Source organism: Ctenopharyngodon idella, chromosome 10, assembly GCF_019924925.1.
Source record: "Ctenopharyngodon idella isolate HZGC_01 chromosome 10, HZGC01, whole genome shotgun sequence".
Taxonomy (NCBI): Eukaryota; Metazoa; Chordata; class Actinopteri; order Cypriniformes; family Xenocyprididae; genus Ctenopharyngodon; species Ctenopharyngodon idella.
Window position 1 is genome coordinate 7,233,645 of NC_067229.1, and position 13,148 is coordinate 7,246,792.

A 13,148-nucleotide genomic window follows, 5' to 3' on the forward strand; every position below is an offset into this window, starting at 1 on the left:
TTAATATAACACTACTTCAAAAACAATTAGCATATACCTTCAGGAGTTGTCTGTCGACATATTTGATTTCAGACTCAAGACAAGTCATCGTAGCAAGCAACAAAAAAAACAAAACAAAAAAAAACTCAGACAAATTCATAACAAGTCTTGCATCCAAATCAAAGTCAAACGTGTGCTCAACGCTGATAATGCCAGTTAGGATATTGACGAATGGAGCGATGCTTAATCAGAACGGCATGCAGTGACGTTTCATAAGATAGTGAGATGGAGGATGCCACCCACGTTGACACGGTCAATATCACAAAGCTGGAGAAGGGTTTGTTCAACAGAAACCCCCTCAGTTTTTTCTAAGTGAACCTGCTAGTTGTAGCTACTTTTAGACCAGTGGTTCCCAAACTGAGTTGACAGAGGGGGTATGCGAACAAAATGCTGTTTCGTCATTCATTTAATTCTACCCCACATTAAAATAAATCCGAGCATGTATTTCTAACAGACAAAATGCAGTAAATACATGACATCCAATCAAATTACCTCATCTTTTGCAGTCTAAACTGACTGCATCCACACAAGCAGTGTGCATATGATAGGCTGCGTACAGAGTATATATACAAATTGCGCTATACTGCCGTACTCAACAATGTACCTTTGTAAAAGTGGGGTTTTAGCACTTACTAGCATTAAGAACAAATAGCCTATAGACAGACTGTGCATAGAGATCGATTTATTTAAGACTCAAACTCTCTTCAATACAAAAGTGAGTGTGTGAGTTTTTGTTTTTAATGTGGATAATATATTATATGAGCAAGAATGCAATTTTTCAAGATATCCACACAATTGCAAACGTGACATTGTTTTTATACATTTCAACAAACAAATGGGTAATATTAAGTGAAGTACATTTTAAACACAGTATTGTCAGTATTGTTTGCTGTTTTTTGCAATGAAATAATAGTTCCAACTAAAGCCACAGCAGAACTGTTGTGCGTCTCCAAGGAACACACAGCTGCATTTACGGCGTTAGTAAATGAATCTGCAGCTTTGAACAAATCGGTAGTCAATGATTCATTCATAAATACAGCCACTTGCTTCCTTACTGAATGAATGAATGACTCGAATGACTCATTAAGACAGTGACTTACCGCCACCTACTGGCAGTTTTAATTTAATATTTAAAATTATCACTTCATTTTTACTATCATTACTTATTTCTCTATTGAGCATTTTTTTCAAAACATTATTTAATTTTGTAAAAGGCATTTATAAAGGGAAAAAAAGCACTGGAAAATCTATTTAAAGGGGACATATTATACCCCTTTTCACAAGATGTAATATAAGTCTATAAGTACCACAGATCATTTATTATAGCTTGCCAAATTTGCCCCTATTTGGGAGTGAGCAAAAACACGCAGTTTTTGTGTGTGTACCTTTAAATGCAAATGAGCTGCTGCTCCCGGCCTGCTTTCAAGAAGAGGGCGGAGCTTTAACAGCTCGTGCTTCGACTGCTTAACAACAACAAAGCTGGAGAATCTCACGCAGCCAAAATGAGGATTGTCAGAAACGGTGTTCGGCTTGCGAAAACAAAATGGGTGGAAACGTGCAGATTAAGGGGCAGTAATATTGTAATAAGATCCCCTTCCTACGTCACAAGGGGAGCAAAATCTGAGCGGCTCGTTTTTTTTTTTTCACATTCTTGCAGAGAAAGGCTTACCAAAACAAAGTTACTGGGTTGTCCTTTTTCACATTTTCTGGGTTCGTAGATGCACCGGGGACACAATTATAGCACTTAAACATGAAAAAAGTCAGATTTGAATGATATGTCCCCTTTAAGGCAGAAAATATTGTCCCCTAATGGAAAAGGTGTGACTGCAGCAGTCTAAGTAGTAGAGAGGGGGTACGCAGAAGGACGTTAAATGCTTCAGGGGGTATGCGTCTGTAAAAAGTTTGGGAACCACTGTTTTAGACAAACTTCAACTGAAAATGAAAGAAAGGCTACTTGATCTGTCTGATGATTAACAGAACTGAGAGCGGTATTGAGAGTCCTTTACAAAGTCTACGACTACTCGTACATACATTGTGTCGTATTTTGTAACAACAGTTGTGCTAAAAAGAGACTGATTACCTGAAGACCAGGTGTTTGACTTTGAACTGAGTCTCGATCACTCCTGTGGTTCTCAGTCGGACTCTTAAAACGTCCGTTTCTGTCGGCATGTAGTCGATGGCGATGATCCTGCCCATGTTCTCAAAAAAACTGGAGACAGAGAGACAGATAGATAGAAAAGGTTTTTACAAATAGACATTTTACAACAAAAATTACAGTAATGATTTTGACTTCCTGAAACTCCTTTTCCACCAAAATGGAACTAGTTCTTGGCCAGAAGTTCTGTGAAACAGTCTCATAAACCGATAATTATTTTCACGTTATGACTGCTAACCGATAAATGGTCGATATTAAAATTCTATTCTAGATTGTTAAAATTGTTAATTTTAGTATTATGTATATACTATTACAGTTTTCATTCATATTTTGAGTTAAATTTTATATTTACATTTTCTGTTTTCATTTTAATTTTAGTTTAGGTTTTAGTAGTTTTGTTTTTTATTTTTATTTTTATTAATTTATTTTTATTTCAATTTTATATTAGTAATTTTAGTAATTAAACTTATTTAGTTAGTTGCCAAGGCAACCTTTCTAATTTTAAGTTTTTCATATAATATTTATATTTTATTATACTTCAGCTTTATTTTAATAAGCAACAACATTAAGTTTTAACAACGCTGATCTAAATAAATTAAAAATAAATCACTAAAATAATACCATATTAATCAGTAACATTTTAAATAAAACAATTAAAATAAACATGAATAAAATTTATATTTCTTCACTTAAACTTATTTTATTTCAGCTACTTACCAAGGCAACATTTCTCATTTTAGTTTAGATCACGTTGGTGTACTGAACTATAACAGCATTAAAAAAAAAAAAGAAAGATTTGCTAAAGATTTCATTTAACAATGTTATTAAATTACGATATGGTACAGATATATTGTGCATCCCCACAATCTAGTTTGTTTTGTCACCAGACTGGGAAAACTTTACATGGCGGATTTTATCCCGCTCCAACCAGCGGTTTCATACCAGCCGGTTTTAAGGACCAACTCCAGCAACCTGTCGGTTAAAAAAAAAAAAAAAAAAAAAAAAAAAAAAGGCTTGGGAGTGACGCGTCTCTTCACCTCACCTCCTATAATCGTGTCTCTGTGGGAACAGCCCTGTCCTTATGGGCCGTCTTAAATTGTCTAGGTAAGCAGCTTTACCTCTGACTGCGGTTAGCGGCTGCGGTGGCGATAAGACCGGCCCGGGGGAAAACACAGCGTATGCTAATTACCAACATGAATATAAATACAGCATGATACGGTATAAGCAAACCTGTGGGGGATTTCTGTGCGCGGATGTGCTAAAGAGAGGGATTATCCGGGAGTGTGCGCTACGTAGCAATATACGCACCTCACAGGAGGTAAAGCACCCTGGAGAGAGAATTAGACAAACACACACATAAACAGAGTTTTGAAGCAATAACCTCTGACAACTGCCATAGTTTTTGATTAAGAGTGTGTGAGGCATCTTTTCCTGCACTGATAAGACCATTTTATCATTCTGTTCATGCGAACAGAAGAAAGACTAGGTTGCGCTATATGCTAGTACGTCAGAGCTTGATTTCACACTGTTGCATGCTAAAAAGTATGTGTTGTTTTCGCGCTGTTGCTGCAAGGGATGCTATACCATCATTAGCATAAACTGTTGTCTTCCAAGGGCAATGAGTCTCGCTGCATCCGAAATCAAACACTTCCCTACTATATAGTATGGAAAAAACAGTACCCCAAAAGAGCATGTCCGAATACATAGTATTCGAAAAAACAGTAGGCGAAAAATCCCCACATGTCCCCTGGACAATTTACTATCCCGTGAGGCCACAGGAGGGGATTTATAAATGGAAGTGAAGTGACAACTGATGCTGGTAGGTCACGTTACAGTAACAACATGGCGGATGTAGTATGTCCGAATTCATTCATACTATCTATATTTATAATAGTATATAAAGAATACTTTTTAACTGTCGCAAAGTAAATTCAAATTCAAATGCAGTATCTACTCAGTACGCAATTTCGGAAGCAGTGTCTGTCATTTTAGTATTTAGCATTTCAGCTTCAATGCAGTTAACTATTTTTTGTTCGCTATAAGTACTTAGAATTACTTTAAATTACGATAGCTTATAGCTAACAAGAGTGCCTAACTACTTTTTCAAAATAGAAATGCTTAAATGAGAAGTAGCTTATAGCTAGCAATCTAAAGTTTCAAAGTAGCTTACACAACAAAACTAATGTTATGCTAGAGCACTGATTTGAAAATAATGTGAAAGTTAAAGTTAGCTAAAGTATTACCCTTTTAAGCCCAAAGTATATTTTGGGCATCTGCGTTACGTGACGGTCCGCGCACTGTCCGTGTGACGTAATTTTCGGTGTGCGTACAACAGCGCATGTGACTTGAGCTCTTGAAAACATAGTCCACTAGATATAGTGCGCAAGTGCTGAACGCGTCTTTCCGTGATCATGGCCAAAGGAGTACACTTTGAAAGGCTTGCGAGCTCAGCTGTGCGTGAGACGAGCGGAACGCGGAAAATGAATTATACTAGGGCCTTTATAGCTAGCTACTGACTATGTTCATGTTTTCGACTAAATATAGCTTAAGTTCAATACTTTATGTTCGTGGCTTGTTGGGTGGCTACTTTTTCAAAAGAGTACTAGCTTAAATGACAAGTAGCTTATAGCTAGCAAGCTAAGGTTTGCAGAGATTCTTGCTGAGAAAGTTAAAGTTAGCTAAACTGTCACTCTTTTTATATCTAACGTTAGCTCTTGACTATGTTCTTGTTTTCGACTAAATTTAACTTAAGTTACATACTTTTTTGTATTTTTTAAAATAGTTAACTACTTTTACAAAAGAGTACTAGCTTGACCACAGTTTAACTTTCTCAGCAAAATACTCCTGTTGCTCCACCATAATAGTAGCAGTGTTGCAGAAACTACTTTAGCTTGTAGCTTGACAAACTAAAGTTTCACTCATTTATGACATGGTTTTGCTAGATAGATGAACACCACGTGGTGTAACAGCAGATATTTGAAGGAAACTCTTTTGCACACGAGTACTGAAACGTACGCACTGGATTCTCACATTCGCAGCTCTAAAGCAAGAGGTGTTAGTGCCAAGGTTTTATCTAATATTTTTTATTTTATTTCAGCTTTATTAACAACAAAAATGCTTTATAATAGTTATAACAACACCATTGAGCACATTTCTTTCTGACACAGTAAAATTATAATGCACTTTATATGCATTAAACACAATTGTGTACTTGCGCAGTGTGTGTTTCTGGTTTTAGTGACAGTAAAACAGACACACAACATAACACAACACTCCATCCTCAGTGCCAATGCGATTCCTTGGCATTCCAGCTGAGTGATCTTGTAAACCCCCTGGGCGGCACAACACGCTCCAAGGCAGCGACGAACACACAACTCCGGACACCTGAGGCCTGAACATAGACTGTAAGCGCACAAGTGCAAGGTGTGTTTCTTTAGGCACGTCTGGGTGCGGATGACAGACATGTCCTTACGTGCATAAGGATGCAACTTCCACTCGCTGCTGGCCTTCAATTCCCAGCGGGACGCAAAGGCCCTGTCGCTGTGAATCTGTCTCTCTCTCTGACGCTCCTTAGGGAAAGGCAGGAGCTAACTTTGCCAGCTATAGACTCCAGAAATAGTGTTTTCTATAAAGACCCAGCACAATAAAAACAAGCTAAAACCAGCTTTTGATGTTTTTTTTTTTAGCTGGTCCAAGCTGATCTTTAAGATCATTAGCTGGTCTAATCTGAAGGGAATCAATTTGTAGGTAGCCAATCTCACTGTATTATTTTGTTGTATGGTAAAAGAGCAGCGTGAAAATCACTTGAAATGTCTTCTTTTGTGAAAAAAAAAAAAAACATCTTTAGGGTAATTTTTATATGATCTATTCCTTTCCCAGACTGGTCCAGCCTGGTTTCTCCTATGCAGTGTGACATTTTGAAGTTTTTTTTTAACATCTGAAAACCTCTTCTGGCATTTTGTAAGATATACTTTAACTTTTGGAATGATTTGACCCTTGCAAACTTTACCAGCTATAAACTCCAGAAATAGTGTTTTCTTTATAGCCCCTGCACAATTAAAACCAGCTTCCAATGGTTTTTAGCTGGTCCAAGCTGATCTTTAAGATCATTAGCTTGTCTAATCTAAAGGCAATTAGCCAAATCTCACTGTATTCTTTTGTTGTATGGAAAAGTGCAGCGTGAACATCATTCGAAATGTTTTTTTTATGTCCTACAGAAGAAAAAAAAAAAAAAAACATCTTTAGGGTCATTTTTAGATGATCTATTCCTTTCCAAAACTGGTCCAGCCTGGTTTCTCCTAGGCAGTGTGACATAGTATTTCTAGCATTTGAAAACCTCTTTTGGTGTTTTGTAGATATACTTTAACTTTCGGATTGATTTGACACCACTTTGACCTCTCACCAAAAATCCTTTCCATCTTCTCTCTAAAGTAACTCGTCTCCTCACTCCATTTCTGATCTATTTTTTCACACAATTGAATTTGGTGAAACGACGCCGGCCGGGGTTTTAGGGCCGAGGTTTTTGTGAAGAATTTAGAATAGCGAGTGAGAGTAAATGAGAACGGATGAAAAGCACAAATGAAAAGAGTTTTCGCAAGATGGATGCAGGATATGAACAGGTGAGGAGCTCTGACCTGGCCTCGAAGACGATGGAAATGCCCTCTGATAAATCTGACCTTTAACAAGAGAGTATGTGTGTCTCTCTGTGTGTGTGAGTAGGGGTGATGGAGCCCTGCAGGTGTGACATGACAGCTTGGGAGGAAAGGTTTTTAAACCTGGAGAGTGAGAGCTACAGTACGACACAGTATTTTAGTGAATATCTGTGCAGAAAACCGTGTTACACTACATTTAATGAAGTCACTGGCATTTTTATGCTTATTCTAAAATGAAGATAAATTTGAATACTTTTTAAAGCAATTCATCATTGTGTTATGTATGCGTGTCCCCGTTTTAAACACTCTGCAAACCGCAACTCAAATACATGTACATACAAGTGCCGTAAGTGCAATGGTGATAATAATGTAGTTGCGCCCGGTGACAAGCGTGTTATTGACTCCGTGTTATTAACTGAAGCGTCTGAAGGAGCCCCTTGGCCTTAGGGGCCAACGGGGGGCATTAGTACCGGTCACTCAATTTCTCTCTCTCTCACCCCCTCTCTCTCTCTCTCTCACACACACACACACACACACACACACTAATACTACTACAACTACTACTAATATTAAAGTTATTATGAATAATAAAACGAATAATAGTAAACAACAACAACATAACTATTTTTATTACTTTAAATTCACTTTTTGGGATCACTTTTCCTAAACTACTTATTAGTACATACTTATGTGCACATGTGTGGGAATTCAGTAGAATTCAGTAGAGGCTTGTGTGGGTTTAGATGTCAAACACATTCGGTATGGATAACTTCAACCACATACCACAACCACAACCATCTTTTCCTCATTCTTTCCAATGTTCTCTAGGTGTCCTGCGTGCTAATCAAAGAGACAAGCTATCATGTCAAACCTCCATTGTGTGACGTCCCAGCATGCATTGCAGGATATATATATATCAACTGGCAAAGGCTGTTGGCTTTGAGGTTTGACTGTTTTCTAATTGCCGTTCATGAGCTACCACACACACCTCGCTGCAGCGTTTGAGGTTCATTCGCTGTGGCACACACCGCACGTCTGCGACATGGGTGACCCTCTCTGTTTCATTTAAATAATCAGCCTCCTGATGTTTTAGTTTGCTGTCACACACACATACGTAATTACACAATTCACTGTATGAATATCCCACTAATCAGCCATTATTCACAGTGGGAGTGTCGGATCGAGGCACAGATCAGCGGCCATTATGGCTCAAGAGTGGCAGTCGCACATCAGTTCCATTACACCCACATGAAGCCTACGGAAACTCTATCAGGAAGCACTGGGAAACCTGAGCAAAAGTGCTAGGAAATCAATAAATCATTGAATAACGATTAAACTTTCAGGATTAAGTCTTCAGGAGATAAAAGCTTGTCAATAACTGAAGATGAATGACGTAATCTGTGCTCACGATCTTTAACTCATTCAGAAAAACAATATACGGAATTGTTTTACTTAAATGGTCTGTAAATTTCCTCGCCGCACGTGGAATGTTTACCAGAAAAGAGAAAGATTTAGGGGTCAGCACCCGTGTCAAAAGACCAATTAGATTAGAATAAAACATTCATGACTTTTTACAGATTATGATTGGCCTATTTGAGCATGGTTAAATGTATTCAAATGAGATGCTAAGCGTTTAGGGGACCCATTCCGGTCTCATGGTCTGTAACCTCTTTGCTCAAGGCCTGATCAGAAGCTTAATGCGTTATTGTGTTATCTTAACTAGCTAGTCAAGAGAGTTTTTCTTAACCACCAAAACACTGAAGGCTAACTAAAAAAAACAAAAAAAACAAGCTAACTGAAAACACTGAAGGCTAACTGGAAATAAAAACAGAAGCTAAGTGAAAAAAAAGATGCTACCTGAAAAAAAAAAAAAAAAAAAAAAAAAAAAAAACAGAGGCTAACTGAAAAAAAATGGAGACTAACAAAAAAAGTCTGCAGAATTGGGCTATTTTAACAGTATTGCCGCAGGTTGTTTTTCATGCCTACGGGTTGAAGCGACCCCAATAGCGTGATATTTAGCCCCTGGAATGTGAATTTTACCAGGGGAACCCCACCAAAATACACAGATTTTACCCCCGGAACGTGATTTTTACTGGGGGACCCCCCATGAAACTCGATTGGGCTAGTTTTGAGAAGCAATTGGGCAGGTTTTGTTGTGAAAACCTAGCAACTCTGCCACCAAAGAGTTTTTAGCCAGCTAAAAATGCCAGCGCTCTTTTGAAAACATCTAGTTGCGGGCGCTTGAGAGCGCTTCGACGGCGCAGTGTTTTTTTTCACTTGAGTATTCAGTTCAGTTGGTATTTGTCCCGCCCCTCCTCCACTGTGATTGGACGGCTGGGTAAAAAGTGACAGTGATGAGCACTTTGTTTTACTCAAAGTTGAACATTTTCAACTCTTGGCGTCCAGAAAAAAAAAGCAGGGCGCTCAGCGTGAAATAGATGCTCAGTGCCTCGTCATTATGCTGCCGTTTTTAAATACGCTGCACTCATATTGAAAACAATTAAAAATCCTTACAAAAAAAAAACCTGTTGGTGGACACCCAGCCTAACTGGGAAAAACAAACAAACAAACAATGGAGGCCAACTTAAAAAACAAACAACAACAAAAAAACAATGGAGGCTAACTGAAAAACAGAAGGCTAACTGATTTAAAATTGCTAATTTTTAGCTTAATATAATGTGACATCAAAAGATTAACACATTTCATAATTAAAAATAGATGAACCAGTTTCTATTATTTACTATAAAAATCAACTAGTCAGTGGGTTTCCTGAACAACTAGCTGACTAAGAAAGCCCTGCATACCAAGTAGACAGCTGTTAGCTTGCTAATCGAATGCTACATGAAAACATATATAAAATGAATTGTTTTCTTTGACCATTTTTAGTATCGAATCTTCTGCGACATCAAAGTTATAGACCTTATGCAGCAGACAAAAAAAGCATGCCGCCATCTTTAGAATTATGTCTTTGAACTTCCGTTTTTTACGGTAGCTCTGTATATTTCTATGTCATCGCTGTCGAAGATTAATTAGCCAGTGAAAAGTGGATTTACTTATTGTGGAGACTTAATGAAAGTTATCATGAGCATTGTAATGTTTGAAGCGGATGTCATAACAAATGTCAGTAGACCGGAAGGATTTTAAAACAAGCGGTTCATTCATAAATCCGTAAGATCTTACCTTCATGCTATGGAAATACAAACCAGAAGACATAACACAACAAGCGCAGTGCTGAAAAGGGGCGGGGCTACATAAGGTCTATAAATCACAACCAAACATCAGGCACTTGAACGGCAAGCCTCTAAGAATATATTCTAGGATATATAGTCTAATATTAGACTATCCTAATATCAACTCTTGGTCAAAAATAAGCTGAGCGATTGCACACAAATTAACAGATATTACTGTGATAACTGCATTAGCGCTAATGTCTACTTAACGATGGTGACTAATTAACCTAATTAAAGAAGTGTTACTCACTATAGTGCCGAGTCATTAAGTTCGTACTCGTATCCACGCACTGCTGCCGACCGCACCCCCTGATCCGCCCACAAACAGCAGAGGGCGTGGCCTATGAACGGGAACAGCATCTGGTCTTCGTCAAAACAACGGCCACACGAGAGAACGGAGTGAGCGTGGACCTGGAGAAATATCATAAACATGGATAAATACATCATTTGTATGTCCGGGAAAGAATTTTTCAAGAACTTTTCTCAATTTTAAGAACTTAAAATGTTTTTTAGCCCAAACCGTCAAACATCCAAAGCTTAGCATGCTGTTAGCATGCTAATTAAAGCACTGCTGCTAAAAAATATCAAAACTAGCCATCCAGATTGCTCATAATTAGTCAGTTTTTGAATGAATAGTCAACCCTTTGTGGTCTATACCTAGTTAGGGGTTGGCTAAGTAAGGAAATTTAAAGTTAGGGATTGGAGCAAGGGTTTATAAGCATAAAACATAACATTTAAACAACTAGAACAAAGGTCCGCTTGTGTGACCCAACACATACGCATCTCTAGGACTGTTACAAAAGAACAATTGGCCTGATTTGTCTAATTACAATACAGTGCTTATCACATGACCTGATGAAGCCCACCCTACACCACAGTCATATTTCATAATCAAAGCAGACGACCCTCACTGTGTGTCGTTGGGTGCATCCAGAACAAGATAATGACTGTTTCAGACACACGTCTGGAACACACCGGAGCCGAGGGAGGATTCTAATAACACACCACTGAATGACTGACAGGTTGGTTTGGACTGTATGTTTGCACTCACATCCCTAGTTCTGAAAAGATGCCGCCACCTAGTGGACCCTGTAAGTACTGCAAACAATAAAACCAAAACAATGTTTCTTTACCGTGGACACAAAGTCTGAATACAAGTTAAACTGGGGCACTGACATCTTTGCTAACTTTCAGTAATAGATGCATGTTTAGACCTGTATATAGATGTTGTGGGTACATAATTAAGACATCATTTATTATTATTATTGATAATAAATGATTAATAATAAATGATTTGTTATATAATTACAAAACAATCTCTTATATTTAAATGACATTTTATTTAAATGAATTAAAAAACACACTCATATACACACTCATCAACAGTAGAATGGAAAGAGACGAGCGCAGACCTTGTTCTTGCTGTTGGCGAGGTTGATTCGAAGGACGCCCATTCCATGGAGGACAAACTTCATAGAGGTCAGGAGGTTATCCAACACTGCAGGCTGGAACAGTAGATATATGAAAAGAGACGATTTATATAAGAATAAAACATGATATTTATATTCTTAGCGTATCCATTTTACTAGTTTTGAGTTCTTTCTCATGTGATCGGCAGGTGTCGGCTCAACGTCTTTGTCCCTTCAAACGCAAATAACTTCCAAAAATGAAAGCATTACCCAAGAACTCTTTCATTGATCTGTGACAGAAACAATTCGCTTTGTGTGTGCATCTAACCAAACACATCCACTTCCTGTCACTGGGACATTTCCTGAATTAATTTCTGCTTGATTAATTTCTGTCTTTATTGTCTTCACGTCCACCTGAGTGACAGGAAGTGGCTTCACCGGGGTGCCATTATTGCTGACAGACACTGCTGCGTGACGATCTAACGCTCGGCTGCAACTCAATGTGATTGTGCAGTTATGAATTATGGAATGTTGATCATTTCTTTTTGGTGAGAACAATTAGAGAGATGGGAATGATTTGTACAGTTTTTGGATCGCCATAATTTATTTCTAATACTCACAAAATGACTGTCATTAACTATTTTACATACATAATGCAACATTTACATTTATATAAATGTATTATACTGTATGTACAAATGTGTAACTAAATACAAACGCAACTTATTTACATTTTAATATTTATTATATAATGATACATTTTCAACACACATATATTATATATATATACACACACATACACACACACACACACACACACACATATACATACATATTACATACGTTCTTTATTAATATGAAAAATTGTGCACAGTAAGACCAGAAGTGTCTTTTAAGAAGGGAAATGTGGTAAATGACACTATAAAACACTAAAATCAGTACACGTGTGCGGCACTCAAGCCTTCCTCTTTTCACACTTTCAGCCGCCGTCCACTCTTTTCAAAATGCTTCCCCTTTTACCGCCCCTAACTCTCTGGCCAAAGCAAACGCATTCCTGCCTTTTATTGAACAGCTTTTGTTTGCTGGACCGTAGATCAGAGGCGCAGAACATTCCAGGGAAGAGCGAATGCCGAAAAGCCTTTCTGTGTTCATGAAAGGGGCGCGGGCGCAACGTTCTGTGGTTTGGATATATGATGCACTTTTATTGATTTCCTGTTGCAAACACACACAAAAAGTGCACTAAAGTGATGCAGGAGGTAAAGTTCAAGAGTGAATCACACACTTGAGAACTATGAAACTATTCTTGTGGAAAAGGATAAGTGCAAAGTATCTAACCAGGGGTGCATATATATATATATATATATATATATTATATTATATATATATTATATAAAATATATATATGTGTGTGTGTGTGTGTGTGTGTGTGTGTGTGTGTGTGCGTGCGTGCGCTTCAGGTATTCCCTACGTTATGGGGACAAAATTGAGGTCCCCATCAGGGGAAACAGCTAATATATCATCTTATATGATGTTTTTTGAAAATGTAAAAATGCAAAAACATTTCTGTGATGGTAGGTTTAGGGGTAGGGTTAGGGTTAATGGATAGAATGTACAGTTTTTACAGTATAAAAATCATTATGTATGTGGTTTAACAATTTTTTTT

The 13,148-nt window shown here is 37.7% G+C and overlaps 1 protein-coding gene across 1 annotated transcript in view; it reads right to left on the reverse strand.

Moving 5' to 3' along the window:
- gnav1 (guanine nucleotide binding protein (G protein) alpha v1) overlaps positions 1-13,148 on the reverse strand; it is a 31,683-nt gene that overhangs the window by 11,887 nt on the left and 6,648 nt on the right. Inside the window, exons 3-5 of the mRNA XM_051909439.1 lie at positions 11,489-11,581; positions 10,327-10,487; positions 2,120-2,248 (exon numbers count right to left, since the gene is read on the reverse strand). Coding sequence (XP_051765399.1) covers positions 2,120-2,248; positions 10,327-10,487; positions 11,489-11,581 — 383 coding nt within the window. The remainder of the gene's footprint in view (positions 1-2,119; positions 2,249-10,326; positions 10,488-11,488; positions 11,582-13,148) is intronic.